This window comes from Vipera ursinii (assembly GCF_947247035.1).
Source record: "Vipera ursinii genome assembly, chromosome: 2".
Classification (NCBI taxonomy): Eukaryota; Metazoa; Chordata; class Lepidosauria; order Squamata; family Viperidae; genus Vipera; species Vipera ursinii.
The window spans coordinates 6,452,598-6,473,680 of NC_139513.1; the positions used below are offsets into that span (position 1 = coordinate 6,452,598).

At 43.9% G+C, this 21,083-nt stretch overlaps 2 protein-coding genes and 1 long non-coding RNA gene across 3 annotated transcripts in view; 1 reads left to right on the plus strand and 2 right to left on the minus strand.

The window, feature by feature from the left end:
• Positions 1 to 21,083, minus strand: part of LOC310635946 — an 871,275-nt gene that overhangs the window by 312,470 nt on the left and 537,722 nt on the right. The window lies entirely within an intron of this gene.
• LOC310633274 (vomeronasal type-2 receptor 26-like) overlaps positions 1 to 21,083 on the minus strand; it is a gene marked incomplete at both ends in the record, with an annotated part of 160,537 nt that overhangs the window by 25,082 nt on the left and 114,372 nt on the right. The gene's annotated exons all lie outside the window — the stretch shown is intronic.
• Positions 1,455 to 14,546, plus strand: LOC310633275 (vomeronasal type-2 receptor 26-like; the record flags this gene model as incomplete). Its single annotated transcript, XM_083350975.1, has 6 exons — positions 1,455 to 1,675; positions 2,591 to 2,879; positions 4,418 to 5,212; positions 9,689 to 9,901; positions 11,420 to 11,546; positions 13,642 to 14,546. The coding sequence occupies 6 exons, from the start codon at positions 1,455 to 1,457 to the stop codon at positions 14,544 to 14,546; spliced, it is 2,550 nt and encodes an 849-aa protein (XP_083207101.1).

Consider the following 21,083-nt stretch of genomic DNA (forward strand, 5'->3'; position numbering starts at 1 on the left):
GAGGACGTCTCCGTGGTCATGTGGCCAGCATGACTAGACGCCAAAGGCGCACGGAACGCTGTTACCTTCCCACCGTAGTGGTCCCTATTTTTCTACTTGCATTTTTACGTGTTTTCGAAATGCTAGGTTGGCAGAAACTGGGATGAGTAACAGGCGCTCACTCTTTTATGCGGCACTCGGGATTCGACCCGCCAAACTGCCGACCTTTTGATCGACAAGCTCAGCATCCTAACCCACTGAGCCACCGCGTCCCTTACTCTTAACATTAGAGTACTGACTGCTTCCTTGCCATTAGAAGATAGGCAGGACTTAAGTACCACCAACCTTGAATGTCACCAAACTCCATAGCTCTGGCTGACATTGTCTCCAGTGGTCCCTTGAGACAAGATACCACACTGAAGGACAGTAGAGATCATTATTTAGGTGTTGAACTATTTCCTTCTTGCTTCACTTCCTGGACAAGACATGACAGGAAGGACCAAAACCAGTGGTGGGATTCAAATATGTGAACAACTGGTTCTCTGTGTGGATGCTGCTTCCAGAAGTTCATTTTGGGCCTGGGCAACAAAAATTTAGCTACCGGTTCTGCCGAACTGGTGCAAACTGGCTGAATCCCACCACTGAACAAACCACTACAGAACAGTGCCCTCAGGGGTGGATTTGTGATTCTTTTCCCCCAGTAACATGCTTTTCTCCAGCTACTTGTCTGCAAATGTAGCCCTAAGAAGTTTATGGTCCCGAGAGAAGTCGCTTCTCATTGTAATTTTCACAATTTTTGTCTTTGAGACATCTTCTAATACTTCTCCAGTGACTCTCTTTGAGGTAAACATCAGACTGAAGCAACATAGAACGCATCTTGCATCAGAAGAAGATCAATGCTTCAAGTCTGCGTGGCTCAAATTAAAGGCTAGGCAGGGACCTATGGTGCTGGAGAAGACTCCTGCGAGTTTCTTGGACTGCAAGGCGATCAAACCGGTCAGTCCTAGAGGAGATCAACCCTGACTGCTCTTTAGAAGGCCAGATCCTGAAGCTAAAACTCAAATACTTTGGCCACCTAATGAGAAGGAAGGACTCACTGGAGAAGAGCCTAACGCTGGGAAAGATTGAGGGCAATAGAAGAAGGGGACGACAGAGAATGAGGTGGCTGGATGGAGTCACTGAAGTGGTAGGCGTGAGCTTAGATGGACTCCAGAGGATGGTGAGGACAGGAGGGCCTGGAGGAACGTTGTCCATGGGGTCGCAATGGGTCGGACACGACTTCGCAACTAACAACAACAAGGGACCTTGTTCTTGCATGTACTTTTCTCTCCTTTCCCGATGAAGCTTAGTTTGTCTCTATCTGAATCAGGAAAGTCACTAGAATTTCCATATTGTGAAGGTGCTTTGAATTCAACTCACTCTTCTTGTTGTTCTCATTTAGAAACAGGAAGGCAGTTGATTCAGCCCTATGAATGATGGACTTTCTACTTCTGCTGCTGATGCTGCTGGTGCCCCAGTCAGTCTTTGGGAAGCTTAGGACGAAGTGCCCACTGAATTTCAAGCACCAGGATGGAAGAAAACCATGGAGCTATTACAGACCAGGAGACCATCTCATTAGTATGATCACCACTGGAACAAAAATATCACGTACACCAACATTGCCTTTCGACATGGCTCCTTCTAGTCAGCCTCGCTCGTAAGTTATTCAGTGTGATGGGATTGCATTCCCTCTACTTGTAGTTCTAGCCCTCCCCTTTTCTTATTCCATTTACGCCTTTATTGCAGGACCTGTCTAGGTTTCTGAATAATTTTGATTTCCATTGCTTCTCTCTTTTGTCTTATTTTGTAGAAAACAATCATATCTAACTATGAAGGAAAAAACCCTTTAAAAGTCCAGATTATATACCATTTCTCATTCAGTCCTGACTTATCACTTGAATACCTAGTTTAAAGTAGGTATTGAATGGGTTGAAGTTACCTCTGCACAGCCCATATTTTTATAATTGCTCATAAATATTCAATGCCTGATCCTTATAGGAACAGAGACTGACTTGATATTAGAATTGCTTTTCTGGATCACTTAGGAAATGGCTTCTTGCCATTTTAGCGATATCAATAGCATTTACTTCCCCATACAGTTTTACAGTTCCCTCTGGGCAGTTTACAAAGTCGAAGCCTTAACTGCATATTGCCCTCAACAGTTTGAGTCCTCATTTTACCAGCCTGGGAAAGATGGAAGGCTGAGTCAACATGGAACTCTTGGTTGTGGGCAGAGCTTGCTTGCAATTCTGCAATTTAATCACTCAAGCACCAGGGCTCAATGATTCTACTTTAATGATTGAATGATGTTGAATTCTGGTTACTTTGGCAGAGGAAAATTAGTAGTGCTATAAAGAATGGTTCATTTGTGATTCATAACCTTAATGGAAAACCATCTCCATCCCATCTCCCCAACATAGATTAAAATGAAATGGTGCTGGGTAACTATCATTTGCCTCTGGTATTGGCTTAAGACTCAGAAGGCTTGTGAAGAAAAGGACGATTAAATTGAAAAAAAAAGTATTTTGATGTTTCTGTTGATGATAATAACATGAACCTTTTTTTACATTAGTTTACCTTTTGATAAGTTAAGAATACTACGCTACATTTTTAATATTCAAGTGGTCAACAAGACTCCCCAGTTTCTGCAAAATCTCACACTTGGCTACAATATCCATGACAACTATTTGAATGTACTTGGAACCTCAGAGGCCTTGCTGGAGATGCTCTCTACTGGAGAAGCCAATGTTCCCAACTTCAGCTGTGGAAGGAAGGACAGCATTTTGACTCTTGTTGATGGAGCTCCTGAAGACATCTCCATTCAGATGTCAAGATTAGGAGGCACCTACAAAGTCCCTCAGGTTTGCATGTGTGTTTTTCTATAGGTAAATTGAGTGCCCAATTATTGGTGTTACATTAAATCAGTGGGAATAGACAGACTCCCCAAATTCCATCTTTTAGAAGAGACAAAATTTCAATTAAAGATTTCTTGAAATGTATATTTGAAAAAATGTATTAGGAGTTGTGGTCTTCCTGTGGCTTGTGCAACTAGAGAACAAGCTTAAAAAATTCTGCATAGAAAATTCAGATATCGTAGCAGAGATAGATACAGCCATCCTCAATAAAGAAGGCACATTAAAATGGATGAGTTGCTATAAATGCATTTCCAAATTGTCAAACATTTCAAAGCAGCTGTTAGGCATATGGTGTTAGCCTACAATGTTGGGTTGAAAATATATTAACCATAATGCTATGACTTTAAGAAGTTAATTGGCCAATGGGTGTGTAAGTGTTCTCATGGCCATAAGAGGAAGCTAGGAACGTAGCTTCTCTCTCTCTCTGAATTCACTGATCTCTACTATTACTGTTTTTGCTCTGCTGTTGGTTTACTACTGTTGTAAACCTAAACTGTGTATTGACCTCTGGACCGGTAAGAAGACTTTGTATTTTGGATTACTCCTTGGACTGTTGCTATTGTTTATGACCTGGACTGTTTATTTTTGACTGTGCATTTTTGTTCTTACACCACCTCAAAGTAAAATACTTTTTTGCTTTTACAACTCAGTGTACTCCTGTGTGTGACTCTTACTGCTCTCAGTACCCTTCCTTGTCTGTGCAACTCTTTGGTAGCACAAGGAGACCTCTACACAACAAATTCCTTAACAGCAGCAATGCATAAATGTCTTAAGGTGGTGTCTACTGAAGCAAAATTTGAGCAGATGGAGAGAATGATTAAATATGGAAGATATTTAACCCTTATAGTAAACAGACAAGTATTTGCCTAATCCTAGAGACATTTTTTATTTGATTATCAATTGTACAAGAAAGAGATAAGTATCTTGGACCACAGTCTAGATGAACAGCCTATTGGGATTCTTATATTAAAATGTTGTTTTACCTGTTTGGTGAAAATTCAAACAATACATATCATATGGCTTTTTATTTGAACAAAACATTTCAGTTGAGATTTGCAGATCTAATTGTCATGGGTGTGTGTGATGTAAAATATGATTTGCATTCTTTATTCTTATTCTTTTTAACTTATTTCTCTTTATGCTGTTGTTATATACAGTATTATTAATGTTACTTTTTATTCTGTATCTTGATATGGCTTAATGACTAATCAGAGGGACATGAAAGGAGCCCCCCTAAAAAAACTGCCTTACTTTTGGCATTCAGGCATCTCCTGGGCAACACTTGTCTCCAACAAATCCTTCCAATCCAGATGCACCCTCAGTTTAGGCTTTGTGGGTACTTCTGACATGAATATGGACAGAATGATGGAATGACAATCAACTCAAATATGTTTATGAAAACAAAATTGGATTTCTTTAAAACTAAAATTTTGGAATTGATTTGATTCCAAATATAACACAGCGTTCTTCATTGCTTTTTTCAGATCAGTTTTGATTTATTTTCAGAGTTGCTGCATGATAAAAGTCAATTGCCCTTTTACCACCGGCTTTTCCCCAAAAAAGGGTTCCTCTACCCAGAAATTGCCCAAGTGCTCCTTCACTTCAGATGGACCCTGGTTGGTCTCTTTGCTTCAGACACAGAGAACGGAGAGAATTTCATGAGGAGTTTTATTCCTTTGCTTGTCAAGAATGGAATTTGTGTTGTTATGTCACAACGATTATCAAGAACTCAACTTACAGTACCCCTCAAGGGTGCCTTCTCTAAGTGGAGGCAAGTCAACATCTTTCTTCACTACATAGAATATGGCGCTGTTTTGGATAGGATTCTTCCTTTCCATTTAACACTTATGCGTTTGCCTGGACCCATTGAAGGGAAAGTCTGGATCACAACACTCATTGGACTATATCCACTGAAAGAGCACAGAGCTCTCAAATATGTGAATAGTATCTGGACTGTTGACTTTGAAAGAAAAGAAAGGCCCCCAAAGGATGCCTATGAGCCCCATTTCTATCTGGATCCACCCTTTGGAGATCAGTTTTTCCGCTGTTCTTTTTCAAAGCACATTTTTTCTGTCAAAGGCCGGAGAAGATGCACTGAGAAAGCACCACTGGAGACCCAAGCAAAAAGAAACATGATGTGGGTCACTAATTTCCACCATTTTCACAGCGTCATTCAGACCCTGGTCCATGTCTTGAATGCAGCCTATTCCTCCATATCCAGGAGGAGAAGGAAGGAGGATGAAGAGAGTTTGGGGGTTCCAAGGCTTCAGCCGTGGCAGGTATGTATTATTATTATTATTATTATTATTACTCCCAACAAGGTTCCATTCAACTTAGTTCCTTTTGAGAAGGAATCCAAACAAGAAGGAGGGGAACTATATCAACCTACTTGTGTTACAGGATGCCAACAGGTTTGCCCAATCTAATCACTTTGGTGATAATTTTCACAAGAACAGGAAGTATGAGAGATATAGTTTGATATTAAACACTGCTATTTTTTTTAAAAAAACCCGATATATGCATTTTTAAATAAATTCTTAATAATAATAATAATAATAATAATAATAATAATAATAATAATAATAATAATAATAATAATAAAATAATTTGGAAGGGACCTTGGAGGTCATCTAGTCCAACCCCCTGCTCAGGCAGGAAACCCTATACCATTTCAGGCAAATGAATGTCCAGTCTCTTCTTAAAAACCTCTAGTGTTGGAGCATTCACCGCTTCTGGAGGCAGGTTGTTCCCCTGGTTAATTGTTCTAACTGTCAGGAAGTTTTTCTTTAGTTCTAGGTTGCTTCTTTCCTTGACTAGTTTCCATCCGTTGCTTCTTGTCCTGCTTTCAGGTGCTTTGGAGAATAGCTTGACTCCCTCTTCTTTTGGGCAGCCCCTGAGATACTGGAAGGCTGCTGTCATGTCTCCCCTCGCCCAATTCCAGCAACCGTTCCCTATATGTTTTGGACTCCAGCCCCCTAATCATCTTTGTTACTATTGTAGAATTTTACCTTCATAAATCTGAAGGAGCCCATTAGATCACCTAGCTCAATCTCTCCTTTCTGCAGGAATCCCAGTTAACACTTTTCTGGTGACACAGTCTTTGCATTAAGACTATCATTGAAGGGGAAACTATACTTCTTTGCTTTACTTTCTCAGCTCAGAAACTACTTCTCCTTTTAGCATGTTTTTCCTCTCATTCAACTGCAATTTTCTGGCTGAGTTTATCTCATTATGCCCCACACTCTGCAATGGCAGTAAAGATGTGTAACATCTTTCAACTATTAGAAGACCGTTGTAGTCTCCAGCTGAGATATTGCATTAATTGGAAAAGGTGTTCCCAGTCTCCTTCTGATTTTCCACTTTAGTAGACCAATGTGGTTGTTCTCCTTGTTGTCTTTCCTCAAGGCTAAAAGCAGCTCCTCTGACCTCTTCTTTGCCTTCATAGCCCTTTGCTAAAGCTGATCCAGATGTTGTGCATTGTCTTCTCCAAGCATGGTGCCTCCAAGGAGGCTTGGTATTTGAGTTTGGATCTCCCCAAAACAGGATACTGACTCCCTCTAGATTCTTATGGATGCATTTGCCTTCTTTCCATGTGCCTTCTTTCCATGTGCACTAAGAGCCTTGGTGGAACAGTGGGCTAATGCCTCCCTAAGTAACACCAGCTGCCTGCAATTAGTGCAGGTTCGAGTCCCACCAGGCTCAAGGTTGACTCAGCCTTCCATCCTTCCGAGGTAGGTAAAATGAGGAGCCAGATTGTTGGGGGCAATAAGCTGACTTTGTAATAATGCCACTTGGGGGGTTGGCGAAAGCCCTAATAATAAGCAGGCATATACATAGAATGGAGGCTATTGCTAAGCACATTGATTTGTGCTTTAAATTGTAAGCCGCCCTGAGTCTTCGGAGAAGGGCGGGATATAAATGGGATTCAAAAAATAAAATTAAAAAAATATTACTGCCAACTCACATTTGGTTTGCAATCAACTATTATTTTGAGATCATTTTCACAAGTATTCATATCAAGTTTGGAATCTCTCATCTTTCTTGCTCTGCATTTCATTTTTTCCTTCAATGTAGAAGCCTTTGTACTACTCTCTCACTTAAATTCCTAATTTGATAAATCATGAAGGTGTGTTTTGAATGTTATATCTACAGTAGTTCTAACCTATACACATAGACACCCAATTTGATTTCATCTACCAAATGGCAGCCATTTAATTCCATTTCATCCAAATCATTAATAACATTATTATGAAATTAAATTTATGATTATTATCAAATAAAGTAAAATTAAAACACTACTGCTTCTAATTTATTATAATCAGTGAGTATAATCAGTGAGTATATACATATACATACACATACATATATATATACTGTATATGTATATATATATATGTGTGTGTGTGTGTGTGTGTGTGTGTATATATATATGCAAATTATTCAAATTGCTAATAAAGAATTTGGGAGGCTAAGATGATCATTTCGAACTATTTATGTTCTCATCAGTTAGTCATACCCTTTATCTGAGATTCGAACCCGGGCTGATTATATATCAGGCAGTGTTTTTAACCTCCTGAGCCACGGGTTCCTTCTCTCTTATATTAGCTGGAAGGCAAGGGAAATGTATGTTTAAGTATTTGTCAAGGTTTTTTGAATGGACCTTGCTAATTAACTCTTTCATTCCTGTTTTTGGCCCGGCTCAGGGCTTATCCACAGGAACTAGTCAACTTATGACAGCTCATTATTTGTGCAAATTATTCAAATTGCTAATAAAGAATTTGGGAGGCTAAGATGATCATTTCGAACTATTTATGTTCTCATCAGTTAGTCATACCCTTTATCTGAGATTCGAACCCGGGCTGATTATATATCAGGCAGTGTTTTTAACCTCCTGAGCCACGGGTTCCTTCTCTCTTATATTAGCTGGAAGGCAAGGGAAATGTATGTTTAAGTATTTGTCAAGGTTTTTTGAATGGACCTTGCTAATTAACTCTTTCATTCCTGTTTTTGGCCCGGCTCAGGGCTTATCCACAGGAACTAGTCAACTTATGACAATCTCAGATAATATATGTGTGTGTGTGTGTGTGTGTGTGTGTGTGTGTGTGTGTATATATATATATGTGTGTGTGTATATATATATATATATATATATATATACTGTATATACTGTATATACTGTATATACTGTATATACTGTATATACTGTATATACTGTATATACTGTATATATGTATATACTGTATATGTACTGTATATATATATACTGTATATATATTCGAATCTCAGATAAAGGGTATGAATAACTGATGAGAACATAAAGAGTTCGAAATGATCACCTTAGCCTCCCAAATTCTTTATTAGCAATTTGAATAATTTGCACAAATAATGAGCTGTCATAAGTTGACTATGTCCTGTGGATAAGCCCTGAGTCGGGCCAAAACAGGAATGAAAGAGTTAATTAGCAAGGTCCATTCAAAAAACCTTGACAAATACTTAAACATATATATATATATATATATATATATATATATATATATATATATATATATATATATATATATATATGTGTGTATATATATATATATATGTATATATATATATATATATATATATATATATATATATATATATATATATATATATATATATATATATATATATATATATATATATATATATATATATATATATATGTTTTCTGAGGATTTTCGCGGGTGTTTGTATGTGGATCTTTGGTCATTCGGGTTTTTCCCCGCATAGAATTGAAGGTGTAGGAGCAACGTTTCTACCGAATCCCATCCGTCATCCTCAGGCTGGTGGCTTCAGCTTCCTTCTTCTGGGAGAAGCCCTCATTTAACTATTTTCCTAATCAACATATTAGGAATTATTTCATTAATTATTTCATTGTTGAAATCAAGTTATATCATCAACATTCCCACAATCTATTAAAAATATGTAATCAGAGAAAAGAGGCGAGGAGCCCGCAACTGAATAATAATAATTCAGAAAAGATCCTTCCCAGCTTCTCAGATTGTAAAAAAGTGTTGATGGACATGTGCAGTTTCAGACATGCACTATTGTCACATACTGTAAAGTGAATGGCATATAAATTTGGTAGATAGATATACTGTATACATAGATAGCTGCACAGATACATGGATAGCTAAATAAATAAATATTCTCTTAAGGTAGCCATAAAATAGAATTAGCTCATTGGACTGTGTTTCCAATCTCATCTACATGGGAGGAGAATAGTTTGGTAACTCTCTTCTTGACAAATCCATGCTTTCTGGTAATCACTGCTGTTTTCAAGGAGTTAATAAATATTCTTTTTGTTTGTGAAATTTATTTGTGACATGCTGTAGAATGTTTCCTTTAACTGACAAATTTTGTCAATTATATATTTTTTCAATTCATATATTGTCAATGTAGAATTAACAAATTTTTGGTAAACATTTCATTTTTTGAAGACAGTGGTAAGACTTGTTCTCCCAACTAAGAATATTTACAGGCTAGAGCCAGTGGTGAGATTCAGCCAGTTTGCACCACTTTGGCAGAACTGGTAGCTAATTTTTTGTTGCCCAGACCCAGAATGGCCTTCTGGAAGCGGCATCCACACAGACAACCGGTTGTCCAGTATTTGAATCCCACCCCTGGTTAGAGCCCTGTAGAAGAAAGATTCAAATGAGAATAGAGAAAAAGGAATAAGTTACCAGGTTTGCTGCTTTTAAAATTCTTGGATGTTCCCATTCTAGTTCCATCCTTTTCTGGAGAAGAATGAGTTTCTCAATGTTTCCACATACGTACTGTACTTGGACCAAAATGGAAATTTAAAGGCTGATCTGAAGATCATTAGCTGGGTGTTTCTCCCCAAGAAGGATTCTGTCAAAAAAGATCTGGTGACTTTTGAAAGACAGAGATTTAGTATCAACCAAGATCATCTCTCATGGCTAAAGTTGCACAACAGGGTGGGAGAAATATTGGTGTCTTTTCTGTATTTTCAAAGGGTTCTGACCCATTTCCTTGGACTAAGCCTATGCACCATGGCTTAACGTTGAAATGGAGAAGCTGCATTAAAACGGTAAAAGAGGCCCTCAAGTGCTAAGGAGTGTGATTGGCTTGTTCCTTGTTCTCAAATACAAAGAAAGAGGCAAATTTGTTGATCAGTGCTTGAGTTCAGATTTGGACTGAATTCAATGAAATTGGATGGAGGTCCTATTGGTTCCAGTGTGAAATAAACTTTGGAATCAGGATTTATCATGTCCTGGTTGGGCCAGGCAAGGCAAGATGTTTTTAAGCAACACAAACCTAGCCAGAGTTATTCATTATAATTTTTCACCCCACTGTTCTGTACCAGCCTGCTACCGGCCCTGTAGAAAAGGCAGGGACAACCCCTTTACAAACGGCAAGAGGCTGGAATTAAGCCTGCCAAATTTATTAAGATAAAACAGAGCAAAACAAGACACCAACCATGAAACAGGAGCTATGAAACAGGAACTAATCAAGTGGTTGCCTTCAGCAAACCAGCCCTCCCACGCATTCCCCTTTTATACAGTTCAGGGCGTGGCTTCTCTCTGCCTCCTTCCGAGGTGCCCCATTGCCTTCTTCTGTTTACTCCTGATTGACTGCCTCCTGCGTCGGGCGTCCTTGAACAGGGCCAGCTGTGGGTCATCTTCATCCACGCTGTCAGGCTCACACAGCTGGGTCTCCGTCGTGACCAGGTGGGAGGGGCCTGGCTGAGGGCTCTCATCAGCAAGATCTTTAACCCCCTCAGCAAGCTCTTCAACACCCCCTCCTCCTCTGAGTCATCTGACCCAACTGCCAAACCCACAGGCTGACCCTGAATCACAACACCCACTGGGACAGGCTTTCTGTTCCTATGCTGAAGGTCCAAGACTTTCAAGTCGCATGGAATCATAATAACTGGTTTGATGTGAGAAAATGGCCTGACCCAGAAAACTGAAGCACTGAAACGTGACTTTGTCTCAAACAAAAGCCTTTCCTGTTATCTGAAATAATGATGGACAATGTGAATGGAAATGCTGATAAGATTTGGGCTTTGATATGTAACGAGGCACCTCATCTGAGAACTGCTTGAATTTACTTGTTCATCTTGATTGAACTCAAGACTCTCTGGAAAAAAGGTGGCTCAAAATTTAGCTAATAACAAATATGGCTTTGTTCTTCCATACCAGTAGTTGTTAACCTTATTGTAGTTCTTCAATAGGAAGGACCTTGCCTTGGATAGCAAACTGGACTTTAAAAATATTGCTTCTGTGCACAGGGTTCATATTCATGTCGCGTGTGCTACAGCAAGAGATTCTTGACTTACACTTTTTCGAGGACATATTTGCATGACCTCACCTCTATCTCATAACCTTACAGTTCTAGAAACTGAGCAGTCACTTTTACTTTTATTTCAAGAGCCTGTCAAAATGGTTAGTGCTAACATATTTTCTTTGGCATTCCTTGTTTTTTCTGCTTAGTCTCTTCCTCAGTCCAAATGTGTGGAAAATTGTTGTCCTGGATTTGTGAAGCGGAAGAGAGAAGGAGAGCCGGTTTGCTGCTATGACTGCATTCCTTGTCCGGAGGGGACTATCTCCACTCAGGAAGGTGGGTGACACAAAAGAAGGGAGAGGCTTCACAGAAGTGGATTATACAGAGAATTTTCATGGAAGTGAAAACTTATTCTACTGGGGCTCCTGCTCTATGGAATATCTTCACTAAACTATAATCTAAACTATAAACTAAGCTAAGCTAAGCTAAGCTAAGCTAAGCTAAGCTAAGCTAAGCTAAGCTAAGCTAAGCTAAGCTAAGCTAAGCTAAGCTAAGCTAAGCTAAACTAAACTAAACTGGCCTCAATCCTATTAGCCTTTCATAAGGCCCTAAAAACCTGAATATGTTCCCATGGCTGAGGTGTTTGATCTATATGTCTCTTTGTTTCAACTTGCCATTAGAGTAAGACGGGGGGAGGTATTGCTTTAGAATGGGATAGATGGAGAAATGAAACCTCTACAATGCAGTCTGTGAGAGCCTGAAACCCTTCCAAGGACACTGCAGCAGGTGTGGAGAGTAAGCAGATGGTTCCCATAACAAAGTGAAATTGGTTACACAGACTATGTGAGAGGTTGGGGGTTTGGCGAGGGAGTCAAGCTATTTCCAAAGCACCTGAAGGCAGGACAAGAAGGAATGGATGGAAAGTAATCAAAGAGAGAAGCAACCGAGAGCTAAGGAGAAATTTAGTTAGAACAACTAATCAGTGGAACAACCTGCCTCCAGAAGCTGTGAATTATTTATTTATTTTTATTTTAATTCCATTTATATCCCGCCTGTTAAGGAATTTGTTTGTGCAGAGTTCTCCTTGTGCTACCAAAGAGTTGCACAGACAAGGAATGGTACTGAAAGTAGTAAAAGTCACACAAGAATACACTGAGTTATAAAAGTAAAAAGTAGTTTACTTTTGAGGTGGTGTAAGAACAAAAATGCACAGTCAAAAAATAAACAGTCCAAGGTCATAAACAATAGCAACAGTCCAAAGAGTAATCCAAATACAAAGTCTTCTTACCGGTCCAGAGGTCAATACACAGTTTAGGTTACAACAGTAGTAAACTAACAGCAGAGCAAAAACAGTAACAGTAGAGATCAGTGAATTCAGAGAGAGAGAGAAGCAACGTTCCTAGCTTCCTCTTATGGCCATGAGAACACTTACACACCCATTGGCCAATTAACATCTTAAAGACATAGCATTATGGTTAATATATTTTCAACCCAACATTGTAGGCTAACACCATATGCCTAACACCGCCCTTCTCCGAAGACTCAGGGCGGCTTACAAGCTTAGCAGTAGCCTTCATTCTATGTATATGCCTGCTTATTAGGGCTTTCACACCCCCCCCAAGCGGCATTATTACAAAGTCAGCTTAATTGCCCCCAACAATCTGGGTCCTCATTTTACCTACCTCGGAAGGATGGAAGGCTGAGTCAACCTTGAGCCTGGTGGGATGCGAACCTGCACTAATTGCAGGCAGCTGGTGTTACTTAAGGAGGCATTAGCCCACTGCTCCACCAAGGTTCTTGGTGCTCCAACACTAGAAGTTTTTAAGAAGAGTCAGGACAACAGTATAGGTTTTGTTGGTCCCTTCCAACTCCATATTATTATTATTATTATTATTATTATTATTATTATTATTATTATTATTATTATTATTATTATTATTATTATTATTATTATTATTACTGCCAGTAGCCAATTCTGATTATTTGCAGGATTAGATTTCTCTGCCAGCCAATTAGATTTCACAAGATAGGCTTCACTCTAAATATATTAAGAAGTTCCATCTGGCAGGACCCAGCAAGTGTGCCTCAATGGACTAACTGATTCATTATTTTCCTCTAATTTAGATTCCTATGAATGTTCTGCAGACAGAGGAGATTATTCGGGTCCTAGGACTTCCTCCAATTTGATATAATTTAGTATGTTAGCTAGCTAGCTAGACAGACAGACAGACAGACAGACAGACAGACAGACAGACAGATAGAGGAGAGAGAGAGAGAGATTCTTTTTTTGTTATTGTTGCTCAATTGTTAACAAATGCTTCTTTGAAACTGCTCCTGTTAAAGGCTGTTGTCTCAAGAAGGTATTTTTTTTAATTGTAAAGACCAGAATGTTAAAGAATTTTAAAGAAATGTTGTATTTTGGTTTTCTCAGATACAGAAAAATGCACCACGTGTCCAGATGATAAACACCCAAATGAGGACCGAGTCCAATGTATTCCCAAAGTTATAAACTTCCTATCTTATGAAGAACATCTGGGCTTCATCTTCATCTTTTTTTCTCTACTCTTGTTCCTAATCACAGGCCTTGTTTTAATCATATTTATTAAATACCGAGAAACTCCCATTGTCAAAGCCAACAACCGGGACCTCTCTTACATCCTCCTGGTCTCCCTTCTGCTTTGCTTTTTGTCTATTTTTCTCTTCATTGGTCAACGGAGGAAAGCCACCTGCCTTCTCCGACAAACAGTTTTTAGCATCGTCTTCTCAGTTGCCATTTCTTCTCTCTTAGCCAAAACCATCACTGTGGTGCTCGCTTTCCTGGCCACAAAACCAGACAAACAAGTGAAGAAATGGTTGGGGAAGAGCTTGGCCAACTCCATCATCCTTTCTTGTTCTGCTGTCCAAATTATCATCTGTTCCATTTGGCTGGGAGTTTCTCCCCCATTCCCTGAATCTGACTTCCACTCCCAGCCTGGAATGATCATCCTGAAATGCAATGAAGGCTCTGTTGTCTTGTTCTACTTCACCCTCAGCTACCTGGGCTTCCTGGCTGCCATCTGTTTCACAGTAGGTTTCCTGGCCAGGAATCTGCCTGGGGCTTTCAATGAAGCCAAGCTGATCACCTTCAGCATGCTAGTCTTCTGTAGTGTCTGGGTGACTTTTGTGCCCACCTACCTGAGCACCAAAGGGAAATACATGGTGGCTGTTCAAGTCTTCTCCATCTTGGCCTCCAGTGCTGGTCTGCTGGTCTGCATCTTCATCCCCAAGAGTTACATCATCATTCTGAGGCCAGACTTGAATACAAAGGAGCAGCTTACAACCAGAAGAAATATATAAATGTGTGTGAGAGAGTAATAGTAGATGGGTGAAGAAATAGTAGATAGGCTGGAAAATAACCCAAGCCTTGTTAGTTATGAATATTCATGCTTACATGATCTATTAAATATGCATATGGATTAAATTGCGCATGCCCAAGATGGCGGACGTGCTTGGCTGAGCTCCACGAGGAGCTCTGGCAATTTTAGCGACCCTGGGAGCCCCACAGGAATGTCATTCTCTCTGTGTCGGGGGTCTGGATTAGGGTTGAGGAAAGCTTCTGGTAGTCACTCCTGGAGCTGCTGTGCTGCTTGTCTGGCTCTGTAAGTCCGGATTTTCGGAGGGCCCCGGCTGTTCGGAGGAGTTCGGGAGAGCCGTGCAGGCCCAGAAGAACTGGCGGAGCCTGTGCTGTGCTCTGCGGCGCTGACCAGCTGTTCGTCGGGGCCGCGGGAGCTCAACGAAGCCAGAGGGAGCGGCTGTGCTGTTTGTCGTTGGCTCTCTAAGTCCAGAGTTTCGGAGGAGTTCGGGAGAGCTGTGCAGGCCCGGAAGAACTAGCTGAGCCCTGTGCTGTGCTCTGCGGCGCCGACCAGCTGATTGTCGGGCTGCGGGAGCTCAGCTGATTGTCGGGCCGCCGGAGCTCAGTGAAGCCTAATGGAGTCCTCTGGAGGCTCTGGAAGAACTCGGAAGAACTCGGTAGAGCCCTGTTTGGTACAGCACCGACCGGCTGGTTGTCGGAGCTGCGGGAACCCAGTGAAACCTAGAGAAGTTTGGTGGAGGTCTTGGAAAATCTTGGGAGACCCTCACCCCGCGCCCCGCCAACCTGCTGACTGTGGCTGCTGCTATGCTGTTATGGGAGCCTGGTGGAGTCTTGTGGAGCCCGGAATAACTCGACGGAGCTTGGCGACTTTGGGGAGAACTTTCCAGTTGCTTGAGGAGCTGGATGCTGGTTGATTTACGACTATTATTATGAACTACGGCTTGGAGCAGCGTCAGCGTTTTAAGTTAGAGTGGTGGAGATGGTCCTGGTTGGCGTCTGGGACGGTTGGCGGTGAGGGAGTTGGAGTGCCGCGACCATTTTGGTATGGTGACCATGGCCGGGTGGTGGAGTATGGACTTCTATGCCTGGACATTTGGAGGCATGGACTATTATAGCTGACTGGACCATGTCTTTTGAGCCCCACTGAAGTACTATGGGGCCCTGGCTCCCTCCCTATTGGTCAATTGTCACCTGGTCCCTTCCATGACGCGAAAAGGAACCTGAAACCGGAGCTTCTCTTACCACTCTGTGACTTTATGGGTTTTTACCCCTAATCCACCTCACTGACTGATTTGCCCTATTGTCCTCCCTTTTTTCCTTTCCCCTTGGGTTTTGGAAGGTGCCGGGTGTATAACCACTGTGAGAGAGTGGTTAAGAGTTAAGAGTTTCCATCTGTTACCGTCTTAGAGGTGAGAGCTCTAGGCGGTATCTCTCTCCCCGGCTGTATATCTCAGGCTGCTCCCAGGTTCTGACCATTGTGAGAGAACGGGGATTGTCCTGGGTTTACCCAGCTCTAGTGGCAGCGGAGCTGGGTCTGCAGTCTGGATATTCTCCTTCCATTTTAAGATCCTCCCATCCTATTTATTTTGATCTGGGTCTGTTTTTGCTGTATTACCCAATTATTATCATGGTTCTGAGGTATTCCAGCACGGTTTTATTCGCCCTCAGGGGTGCCCCCCCATCCTGGGTGCGCCCCGCCTTACCTTCTAATCTGCCTCTTGATGACGGGCCCGATTGCTGGGACCCTGAGAGATGGCCGGGCAGGAACAGGGGCCTAAGATATAAATTTAATAAGAGGCCCCTGATTACTTTTTTAGCCAAATTTTTTGTAGGGTTAGGGAGGGGGGAGGGTTGTGGTTGGTTGGAGACGGGGGGTAATCCACCAACTGTTGTTCAGGCCAGGCCCAGGATAGATCGCGTAGAGAGGGAGCCGGGGTCGGTCATCTCCGGAGCTCCAGAGTGGGTCGTGGGATTGCCAATTCCCACGACGATAGGGAATGGCAGCAGGTGTAAGATCAGAGGGCCGTACCGACCTCCGGGAGGGCTTCTCCGCTATTTACAAGCGGTGAGGCGCTCCAACCCTCTGTCTTCGACCCAAGGTTCTGGGAGCGGGGATGTGCAGCCACCTGAGCTCCGGCTGGTGTACCTGAATGCCAGGTCCGTTGCTAACAAGGCTCCTCTCATCCGGGATCTGGTCGAGGGTGAGCATGCGGACCTGGCCTGCATCACGGAAACCTGGTTGGGCCCAGAGGGCGGTATCCCCCTGGTTGATCTTTGCCCACCAGGCTTCCGGGTGCTACACGTGCCTCGGACTCAGGGTAGGGGTGGGGGAGTGGCTGTGGTTATGAGGGAGACCTTATGTCCGCAGGAGGCCACCGTTCCTCAGATAGTCGGGTGTGAATCTCTCTTATTGAGGTTTGGTCCTAGGGCGCAGTTGGGCTTGCTGCTGGTGTACCTTTCACCTAGTCGCGCAGCAGCAGCCCTGCCTGAGCTTCTCGATATCCTCTCAGGGCTGGTGATTGAGTTTCCCAAACTTATGGTTCTGGGAGACTTCAATCTACCATCCCTGGGAGGAGCATCTGAGTTAGCTCGGGAGTTCATGGCTTCCATGACGGCCATGGACCTGACGCAAGTAATTAATGGACTGACTCATGAGGGAGGCCACACCCTTGACTTGGTTTTCTTATCTGGTCGGTGGTTAGATGATCTTGGTGGGGGCTCCCCAATTGTTATGCCCCTGTCATGGACCGATCATCATCTCCTGCGGCTGGTCTTCCGTTTTGCCACTCCCCACCGTGGGGTTGTTGAGCCAACCAGATGGTTCCACCCCAGGCGCTTAATGGACCCTGAGAGGTTCCAGGCAGCACTGGGGTCCCCACCTGCCTCCTCAGCTCACAGCTCGGCAGATGCCTTAGTGGAAGCCTGGGAAAGGACGGCGATGGAGGCACTTGACCGAGTTGTACCCTTGCGGCCCCAATGGGCTCCATGGTTCTCCGCAGAGCTCCGGGAGATGAAGCGTCGGAGACGGGGCCTAGAGAGCGTTTGGAGGTCCAGCCGATCTTAATCCGACCGATTGCGACTAAGAACCCATATTAGGTCTTATCTCGCAGCGATGAGGGTGGCGAGGTCTAACTACTTCACTGCCCTCATCGCGTCCGCAGATAATCGCCCGGCCGCCCTGTTTAGGGTGACCCGCTCCCTCCTTAATCAGGAGGTGAGTGAGGAACCCTTGCAGGGGCGTGCCGAGGAATTTAGTCAACATCTGTCGGACAAAATCGCTCGGATTCGGATCGGTCTGGACTCCGACTGGGCAGTATCGGACGATCAGGACACGAGCGGTCTTGTCAATGTTACCTGGGAGGAGTTCGATCCTGTAACTCCGGAGGAAGTGGACAGGATTATGGGGAGACTGAGCTCCACCACATGTTTATTGGACCCGTGCCCTTCCTGGCTGGTTTATGCAGCCCGGGAGGGGACACGAGGCTGGTTCCAGGCAGTTATATCTGCCTCTTTGAGTGAGGGTAGTTTTCCTGCCGCCTTGAAAGAGGCGGTGGTAAGACCTCTCCTCAAGAAGCCTGCCTTGGACCCGGCTGTGTTGAATAACTTTCGTCCGGTCTCCAACCTTCGCTTTCTTGCGAAGGTTGTTGAGAGTGTGGCGGCGCATCAGCTCCCTCTGGTCCTGGATGAAGCGGATTATCTAGACCCGTACCAATCGGGCTTCAGGCCCGGGTACAGCACGGACACGGCATTGGTCGCGCTGGTGAATGATCTCTGGAGGGCTCGGGACAAGGGATATTCCTCTGTCCTAGTCCTATTAGACCTCTCAGCGGCTTTCGATACCATCGACCATGGTATCCTGCTGCGGCGTCTCAGGGGATTGGGAGTGGGAGGCACGGTTCTTCAGTGGTCCTCCTCCTATCTCCTGGGATGCTCGCAGTCGGTGTTGGCAGGGGGGCAGAGGTCGACCGCGAGGCCTCTCGTTTGTGGAGTCCCTCAGGGGTCGGTCCTCTCGCCTCTCCTGTTCAACATCTACATGAAACCGCTGGGTGAGATCATTCGTGGTTTTGGAGTTGGGTATCATCAGTATGCTGATGATACCCAACTTTTCATTTCGACCCCAAACCACCCCAGTGATGCCCTCGACGTGATGTCCCGGTGCCTGGAGGCGGTCCGGGTCTGGATGGGGAGGAACAGGCTTCGACTCAACCCTGACAAGACTGAGTGGCTGTGCGTACCGGCATCTCGGGATATTCAGGATATCCCACCCCTCACTATGGGGGGTGAGTCATTACCTCCTGTAGATAGGGCTCGCAACTTGGGAGTCCTCCTAGATTCACAGCTCTCCCTAGAAGACCATATAGTAGCTGTGACTAGGGGGGCCTTTGCCCAGGTTCACCTGGTGCGCCAGTTGCGGCCCTATCTAGACCAGGATGCCTTACGTACAGTCACTCATGCGCTCGTGACCTCTCGTCTTGATTACTGCAATGCTCTCTACATGGGGCTACCCTTGAAGACCACTCGGAGGCTCCAACTGGTACAGAATGCAGCCGCGAGAGTTGTATTGGGAGTTTCCCGATACTCCCATGTCACACCTTTGCTCCGCGAGCTGCATTGGCTACCAGTTGTATTCCGGGTGAGGTTCAAGGTGTTAGTAATGACCTACAAAGCCCTTCATGGCATGGGTCCGGAATACCTTGGGGAGCACCTGCAGCCGGCGTCAACTTCCCTCCGCCCAGTACGCTCCCACAGAGAGGGCCTCCTCAGGGTGCCACCAGTCAAAGAATGCCGACTGGTGGCCCCCAGGGGGAGGGCGTTCTCTGTGGGTGCACCGGATTTATGGAACCATCTTCCGGTCGAGCTCCGGATGGCGCCCGATCTCCGCTCCTTCCGGCGCGATCTTAAAACCCATCTCTTTAAACAAGCTGGCCTGGCCTGATGGGACGGGGTGGGATTTTTATAAATGAACTTCTATTTTAATCTGTATTAATTTATTATGGGCATTGTTTAATCATGTTTTAATAATTTTTAATTTTTGTATCTAGTTTTTAATGTATTGCCCTGTTCACTGCCCTGAGTCTTCCGGGAGAAGGGCGGTATATAAATTAAATTAATAATAATAATAATAATAATAATAATAATAATAATAATAATAATAATAATAATAATTTGTCATCCTATTCTGAAATGTATAAAGATGAGTGCTTCCTTTTGTCTGTAGAACTCTCTTCCACTGTTTTCTGGAGAGAAATTCCTCCAATGTACACTGAATAAATAATAATGGCAATGAGCCTGGTTTATTGGTTTTTGGGTCCTGGATTTAATTCTACAGAAACTGTTTTCAACAATAGGATTCCCAGTCTTCTATGTGTGACCAGGGAAAACAGCTGAGGCACCTGTGTAGAATGAGTGTTGTGAGATTGATCTCACGTCCCTTCCTGCTTTAAAATAGCAGCACCATTTAGGATTGTGTGTAAAGCAACAAGTCTATTTTGGGAGGTTTGTTGAATGTACATTATGTCATCCCTTCCATTCCACTTCTCAACTTCCCATGACCCTATTATAACTTTAACTGGGCAATGACTAGAGTTTTCCAGAAAGCAAGGGAAAATTTCACTTTGACTGTCCCAGGTCTAGGACAATTGGCCACTGCCACATGGCTGTGGCTACTTCACCTCGGGAGCACTGCCCAAGCCAACCCAGCATGCCTCTCCCACTCCAGCTGACCCAACACAGGCCTCGCAACCCCAGACTACCGCCACAGGCTCCACAACCCAGGCATTCCTATGCTTCTGGCCCTACCCCACACACTGAACCCAGCCCTTCTTCCCCTGCTGTTTGTGATTCCCTGCAGGAGAAATCTCCCTGGCTGCTATCCCACATGGGACAATTTGCTTCACGGGATAACTCACCAAACACTGGTGCAGGGAGAACTAGAGTCCACTTCACCCGATGGCCAGGTGATGGGCAGCTCTCCTCTCGATGGGTTGGAGGCTGCTCCACCCCACAGCCAGGCAGCAGGCTGCTCCCCACTCCGGTGAGCAGAGGCCATATTGCCATTGTCTGGAATTGAAGAAGTTTGGGACCACTACGGTGGAAAGGTAACAGCGTTTCCATGCGCCTTTGGCATCTAGTCATGCCGTCCACATGACCACAGAGATGTCCTCGGACAAGCGCTGGCTCTTTGGCTTTGAAACGGAGATGAGCACTGGCCCCTAGAGTTGGAAACGACTAGCACGCATGCGCGGGGGAACCTTTACCTTTACCTTACTCTCTCTCTCTCTGGCAGATTCTCAGTTTTTCCCCTTTTTGTCTCTTTTTCTCTTTCTCCCCTCTCCCCAAACTGGGTCTGATGCTCCTGAGCTGGCTCCCCATCATCGCCTGCAGAGCACCCCACCACTGCCATCCACTTGTGCATTAATCGCTCCCTCCCCCTATGATGGTTTCCCCCCCTGTGGAGGAGCCACCACCTGAAGGAGGAACTGGGGAGGGAGGTGGTGCTGAAGCTGAGAGACAGGCAGTTT